At 37.7% G+C, this 7,465-nt stretch overlaps 1 protein-coding gene across 2 annotated transcripts; it reads left to right on the forward strand.

Moving 5' to 3' along the window:
- Nucleotides 1-2,719: 2,719 nt before the first annotated feature.
- LOC131058033 (probable serine/threonine-protein kinase PBL8) lies at nt 2,720-7,117 on the forward strand. Of its 2 annotated transcripts, none has more exons than XM_057992070.2 (6): nt 2,720-3,412; nt 4,088-4,488; nt 4,706-4,841; nt 5,763-5,899; nt 6,097-6,220; nt 6,435-7,117. In XM_057992070.2, the coding sequence occupies exons 1-6, from the start codon at nt 3,340-3,342 to the stop codon at nt 6,884-6,886; spliced, it is 1,323 nt and encodes a 440-aa protein (XP_057848053.1). In that variant the 5' UTR covers nt 2,720-3,339; the 3' UTR covers nt 6,887-7,117. The 2 variants fall into 2 exon arrangements, with proteins under 2 accessions (XP_057848053.1, XP_057848051.2); XM_057992068.2 differs by lacking the exon at nt 2,720-3,412 and adding an exon at nt 3,485-3,834.
- The last annotated feature ends 348 nt before the right edge of the window (nt 7,118-7,465 follow it).

Consider the following 7,465-nt stretch of genomic DNA (forward strand, 5'->3'; position numbering starts at 1 on the left):
TAAATGATTACACAATTTAGGCCCAAGGCCAAGGAGCTCACCACCCTTGAAAGGACTTTCAAGACTAAGGTGCACAACCTTAGGGCAAGATACAAAGATGCACAAACTGCCAAAAGGAACACACCTTCTTCTAGTATATGTAGATGATCAAATGAACTGAAATGAACAAGATCTCATGATCATGAAATTATCCTTGAACCGTTGTGTTAAGCAACTAATATCATAGAAATCACATCCAACAACAAACATTGTCTCAAGCTTAGCACAAACAATCTTTCACACTTATGCTATATTAAATATTCTTGCACATTATTCATATCTACTTCACATCAATTCACATGCATCCCATAATCAACTCATACATATACACTTCTATCTATACAAGATAATTCATTGAAACCCTTAACTAGGTCAGCCACAAATAGAATCTGCAAAATTGCATAAATTAGGCCACCCAGACCTATAACATCAAATACACTCCACTGCAAGAGATAAAGAACACCCAAACATATCACCACACATCTAAACTACACATGCTAACACATCCTCCAAGGTTAGCATCAAATGAAACGTTTAGTTAAACAATGTAACACATCAACCCATTGGCCAAGAACCATTGTCCAATGCACAAAACATAATGCATATCTACACACATCATGGTGAGACCCATATGAACATCATAATTCAACCACCAAAGTATATCCAAACCAAAAAGGCATGATCTAGGTAGGATACACCACATCAGTTAATCAAAAACCAACCTCGCTAACAACACTGAACTTTGAACATCATAACTTCACTTGCCAATCAAACAACCACAAAAAAATTAAATTGGAACACTATACAAACTAAATAAATATGTCCTCCAAGCTATGACACTTGAGTCGACAAATCTGAGAACTATCAAGTATTCTCCAAACCAAATTTGACAAATTGTCATTATTAGAAATAGGGATTTTCACCATTAGATAAAGAGAGGTGGCAAAGTTGAGAGAAATGATGAATGACATGAGGTTTCTATTGATGAATGTAGAGATATTGGTCCTATTATAGCACTAGAGAGGAGAGAGGTGATCACTAGAGGAAGTGGCAAAATTTGGAGGAAGGAATGCTAGAGTAAAGGAAAAGAAAAGTTGAGGAGGAGAAAGGTGACCAAGAGGAATGCCATAGAGAGAAGGCCAATTTTATACTCTATAATTGAATATTATTGCCCAAAGCATACACAAATAAAATATTTTGGTGTTTCTCATGATTGCGGATAATTGAATGAATTTAATGTCTTGTGATTTGAGTTTATTGTTGAAGTGGCTACATGGTTGGGCATTTTGATACTTCGACCCCCTAGTCATTACTCCACTAGAGAGACACCAAAAATTCTAAATAAAATAAATAATATGCACACACAAGTTAAGATTATGCACAAATTAAGTCTTAAAACAAGCACTTACACAAGTTAAACTTGCATGCAAGGGCCTATAAGTACACACCATCTATTTTTGGCTAATGCAAGATCGTGCCAACCCAATAATGCTCTTGCACCAAGTTTAATGTGTTTGTACCTATAGATTGAAGAATTGATGGTGTTGAGGAACACCATTGGGTCTTGTTATGAGAATGTGGAATCTTAGATAATTCTTTCATTGCAATCAATTTTCATTGATTGATTCAAAAACATTTGAACAAATTTGAAGGCACACCAAGAAATGTATGCAATTGATCATGCATAATTAGCTAAGTGCAATACAATAATAATGAATGACTAAAAAAATGACACAATGAACGTTTGAGACTAAAGTGTAATGAAACCTAAGTAGTAATCTGAGTGCATGAAAGGGTTTTGACCTGATGCATGAGTTGATGTAGTAGATGTGTGACTGATATAAAACAAATATATAATATAAGCTATCATTCTTTTTACTTTTAATGTATGATCTTGCTATTGTAATACAATTCTAGATTATTTAATAACAAATTGAGCACAACAATTACCAAAGAAAGAACAAGGTAAGGTTAAAGTAGTGCTAAAATCATGAGTGACTAGGAAGCCAAAAGGAAAAGAGGGCATTGATTGCTTTATAAAAAATAGAAGAGCATCTAAAGAAACAACATGGATGAGTGCATACGTAGTTGTAAGAGTGATTTGGAAGTTAAGAGGAAAAGAAGGCAGTGTGTACTTGGTAGAATAGAAGAACAACTAAAGAAGTAACATAGATAAGTGCATATGTAGTTGCAATTTTAGTTTCAAATATAACATAAACTATAATTCTTCAAAAATTTAGTACATAATCTTAAGATCTCAATAACCGACCATAATTATGATCTTGATTTAAATGAGTGAATCATTTTTATATACACCCTAGATACAAAATTTTAACCTTTTTACACACATTAACAAATAACAATAATATTAAACCTTTAAGAGCCCAAGTCTATTCTCATCTTTTTAGGGCATATTTGATTGCCACTAAGCTTTTCTTCTTTTCAAGTCCTTTTTGCTCAAGCCTGCCTTCCATCAATTGGAAGAAAGAAAGGTCATAACTGAGATCCACCGACCACCATACAAGAAATTGTAATATAATCCACGGCACGCTTAAACATGTACGCCCGTCGCCTGCAGACGGAATCTAACTACAATATACATTTTCCGACATGCAATTGCTATGTATTAAATATTCCACGCATTCCCGTCACTCGTTGATTAACGGTCCTAACAGATTCAACCACCGTCAATGGATACCATACTCCGTTATGGCTTCACTGGACTTCTGAGCCAACAATAATGTCGTTTTACTACTTTTTGTTAAAGTGGGGTAAAACTATTCATCATAAATCCGGCACCGGAATATGGTTGAAGTGGAATCTGTCTTGAGACGGACAGGGAAAGCATTGAACCCGGGGCACCGCATCCGTGATCAGACAGCAAAAGATCTGTGCGACATTTGTACTTAGCAGCAGAGACAAGGGGGTTTAGGCTCAAGGTCATGTGGGAGTAACTTCAGGCGCTTAGATTAGTTTAAAAAAGAGGAGTTGATCTATGGGTGCTCAAGGGGCCAGTTTCCGAAAACTTAGCATATTGCCAATGCTGTTGTTGTTAGTGGCTCAGATTCTCTTGTCTTTCTTGGTCAGGGGCTGACTCTGCCTCCTGTTCAATGTGTTTCTGATTCTGAGCTAAGACCCATTTCAGTGTATTTTGGTTTTCAATGTGGATGCTGTGGATCAAGATCTACTGTTCTGTGCTGCACCCACTTTTGCAGTTGATATGATGGTGTAGTTTGGAGGATGCTAGTGCTGGTGGGGTAGAAGGAATGAGCAAGTGAGAATGCAGTGAGATTATTGATAATGGGGAACTGTGGAACTAGAGAGGAGTCTGCTGCAGTCACCAGTGCTGTTGTTGTTTCCACACTCAGAGCAGGTAAACACACCTACATCCACCTTCACCATTGTTGTCAAACTTTACAAAATGACCAAAAGACTTTATGGGAAGCATATACCTGCTGACCCACAAGGGCTAATTTCCAAATAGACCTTTTGATTTAAGCCCTCAACTCTTTTTTTTCCATCAGAAAGCTTCAGATTTACACATGCTTGGCTGTAACTGGTCAGATTATGATGCAGTTTAGTTCCCTGGATGTTTCCTGTTTCTGATGCTTATTCTAGTTTCTATCAGCAGTAAATGTGGATCCCTTTGGCTCTGTGTTGAACCTACTCGCATATACAGAGATGCATATGATCAGATTTGGTTACATTTATTGCAATCGTGTGCCCCGGAAAGTCATTTAGATTCCTGGATGGTCACTACCTTATTTTCAGCCTGGACATTGTGGGTTTCATATGGTGAATAACTGTGAAGAGAATCTCTTTGTCCCCATAGTCAGGATTTAGTTTAATTGCTTTTTGATTCTTTTTATTAGTGATATGTCGCAGGAGGTATCAATCCCATTCTGCATTCTCATGTTGGAGAATCCTGGTATATTATAAATGCAACATCATGTCCACTGTCTGTTAAAAATGCACATAGGTCTTGACAATGTCAGTCTGCTACGTTTTATCATGACTACGCTTTGATTTTTCTTTTACCTTGGTTTAGATGCAGTGAAAACACACCAAGTACCACTAGCACAACATCTACAGCAGCCACAGGAACAAAAGAAAGAGCAGGATCAACCATCTCCTCACGCACTAATACGAAAGACTACCTCTGTTAGGAGACATTCTTTGTCTTCTTTATCAGATTTGAGCAACCCGTCAACTCCCAAAGGCGTTGAAGATCTGAGACAGAACTCTGGATCCAATTTACTGGTTTTCACTTTGTATGAACTGGAGACAATTACCAAAAGTTTCCGGAAAGATTATGTGTTGGGGGAAGGAGGATTTGGTACGGTGTATAAAGGGTATATAGATGAGAGTGTAAGAAGAGGTCTTAAGTCTACACCTGTTGCAGTTAAGGTCCTCAATAAAAACGGTCTTCAAGGGCATAGGGAATGGCTAGTAAGTACCATTTACTATTGATCTTCTACTAAGAATGTTTTGCTATGTTTTAGTGGTCATCGATCTCAGTTCAGTTCAGTCCCAAGGAATCACCCAAGCACCCTGCTTTTACCTGGATCCAGTTTATGGTCTGGGTTTCCCTTACTGATGATAGTTTTACTTACCTTTTTTTTGTAGGTATTCGTTATTCAGCTGATTTCTGTGGTTCATTTGGCAGGCAGAAGTTATCTTTCTGGGGCAGCTGAGGCATCCCCATTTGGTTAAACTGATAGGTTACTGCTGTGAAGATGACCATAGATTGCTGGTTTATGAGTTTATGTTTCGAGGCAGTCTGGAGAATCATCTATTTCGAAGTATGTATTGCTGTCTTATTAGTTCCTTTCATTGGGTCAATTGATATTTGGCAGATTTTTTTGGCTTCTAAATTTGCCTTTGAGTTTCTGAAACCTGCAACAAAATATACAATGGCTGTTTTAGATTCAATTTCCTTGAGGCATGACTCTTTAGTACATGTTTTAACTGCCTGGAAGTGTGCTATTAACATGAAATTAATTGTGGTTTTAAACAACTTTTAAGCCATGCATGAGTGCTTACAGTTCATCTATCAGTTCTAACTGGATCTTGTATCTCCTCTTTGTGGACTTACAAGAGAGCCGCAAGGAATATCAGCAGGTAAAAGGTACCATGTTAATGGTAGTTTTAGCTTTTAGACAGTAGGGTATCTTGCTATATATGCCTGGGTTTTATACTATTCTCAGGGCTATGGTGAACCCTCCTGCAATCCTAAAACCCTAATGGCTCAGTGATGTTTTATACTATTCTCGGGGCTGTGGTGAACCTTCCTGCAATCCAAAAACCTTATGGCTCAGTGATGCCACCTCTCTGACAACTGGTGCATATCCACTGCTGGAGAGTTTTTATTTTGAGTAGTTCAGGAAAATGTCTGAAAAACTAGCCCAGGAAACCCGAGTTCAAGCCGTTTACCTCACCCGCTCAAAAGAAAAATCAATGTACATATCTATGGCACACTTTGATATGCTAGGAGATCCTAGTAGTTATTCAGGGAAATTGGCCATCACATCAGTGTGATTCTAATTGTCGTCAGGATTAAATTTCTTTGGTGACTAAAATAGTAAAATTGCTATAGAAATTAACAAGAACTAACTTTATTTCTCGAGGCATATTTTCTATAACCTTGTTTTTCTGAGATGCCTTACGCACGTAAAAAGCTGTTGAAGATGTGCCCTGAATGTTGGTTTTCTTGATGCATATAGAGGTATCTGTTCCCTTGCCTTGGTCTACAAGAATGATGATTGCACTTGGAGCTGCTAAGGGACTTGCATTTCTTCATGGAGCAGAAAAGCCAGTCATTTATCGAGATTTCAAGACATCCAACATTTTATTGGACTCGGTTGGTATTGGCAGTTGTGGAGTGCTATTCTACATATGTGAAATATGCTTCTTTGCTTTATATGTTTGACTTTGAATTGGTCACAAGTCATGATTTAAATGCTTGAAGTGCAGTTTGAAAATCTCTTTATAGCGTTGAGACTTGCTTTATTTTACGCTGGACTGAAATTCCCTGCTTATTGTCTTTGTTCTGTGTAGGATTATACAGCTAAGCTATCTGATTTTGGACTTGCAAAAGATGGTCCTCAGGGAGATGAAACCCATGTCTCCACTCGTGTTATGGGTACATATGGTTATGCTGCTCCTGAATATGTTATGACTGGTAAGTTCCAGAATGTGCAGTGTTTGTGCACATCAATAACTTTCAATGGGTTACCTTCCCTGCCTTGCCTCTTGCAATTTAACTGATGTTTGAAGACTCAATTGTAAGAAAAATGGCATGCTTCAGATTACTGATTTGGCATTTTGCATCTGGCCTAATGTCTAAATTGCTTTGCTGATACTAGTTATTGGCCTTTGGCCTTTTTTTGCAACAGGTCACTTGACTGCTAGAAGTGATGTCTACAGCTTTGGTGTTGTGTTACTTGAGCTGCTTACTGGGAGACGGTCTGTGGATAAGACTAAGTCCACCAGGGAACATAATTTGGTAGAGTGGGCTCGACCACTTCTAAATGATAAGCGAAAGCTGCTGCAAATTATTGATCCAAGGCTTGAAGGACAGTATTCTATGAAAGGTGCCCAGAAAGCTTGTAGCTTGGCTTATCACTGCCTCAGTCAAAATCCCAAAGCAAGGCCTCTGATGAGTGATGTTGTGGAGACATTGGAACCTCTGCAAAATAGGAAGGAGACAATAAGTGCTTCTTTCACATATACTTTAAACAGTGGGGTAGCAGCATATCAGATTCATAGTAGTGGTAATGGTTGCCATACCTATCAGGATTCTTCTCCTACAGATAGAAATGGCCCTACAGTCTGCAGGGTTAGGTAATACTCAGTCCAGTTTGTATAATTTGAGAGCATCCAAGAAGACAAGTGTCAAGTTTCCTGGACTCCAAACAATTACTCATGTATCCTGTCTTAGTTCTCCTAATAAGAAAATGATTTCTAACAGTCCTCACTTGCATCTCTTCAAATTGCCAAAAGCGGTTTGAAAAGATCAGAAAGATGTATGTAATGTTTTCCTGCCAAAATAAGCGATCCAGTCTCACCTTATGCTTAATAGTTTGTCCCACATCTCCATCAATTGTCTTTCTTTTCCAAAGCTATATTAAACCCCGATAATGGTGTGTACATTATGAAGCTTCAATTCCTAAATAAGTTAAAAAATAGATTTCTTCAGTACATTTTATCAGAAGATGCCAAAAGTGGTAGGATTTTCTGCTTTTTATCCGCAAATTTCTACAGAATTTCAATCTTGAAATCAGGTACTTTGTTTTATTAGCTGCAATGCATCATAGCCTGCAGCATTGCAGATTGATGCATATACTTACAAGCCTACAGAAAACACGGTAATTTTGTTTGAAATGAAAATGGCATTACATAATTTTTATTCTATTGTCTTAATTCA

This window comes from Cryptomeria japonica, chromosome 7 (genome assembly GCF_030272615.1).
Source record: "Cryptomeria japonica chromosome 7, Sugi_1.0, whole genome shotgun sequence".
NCBI classification, from domain to species: Eukaryota; Viridiplantae; Streptophyta; class Pinopsida; order Cupressales; family Cupressaceae; genus Cryptomeria; species Cryptomeria japonica.

What these genes read in the sequence shown, in the direction of transcription:
- LOC131058033 (XM_057992068.2), top strand. Translation starts at nt 3,645, where the DNA reads ATGCTTATTCTAGTTTCTATCAGCAGTAAATGTGGATCCCTTTGGCTC. An exon ending in GGAGAATCATCTATTTCGAA is followed by an intron (nt 4,842 to 5,762) that starts GTATGTATTGCT and finishes TGATGCATATAG; the next exon opens with AGGTATCTGTTCCCTTGCCT. An exon ending in TCCTGAATATGTTATGACTG is followed by an intron (nt 6,221 to 6,434) that starts GTAAGTTCCAGA and finishes TTTTTGCAACAG; the next exon opens with GTCACTTGACTGCTAGAAGT.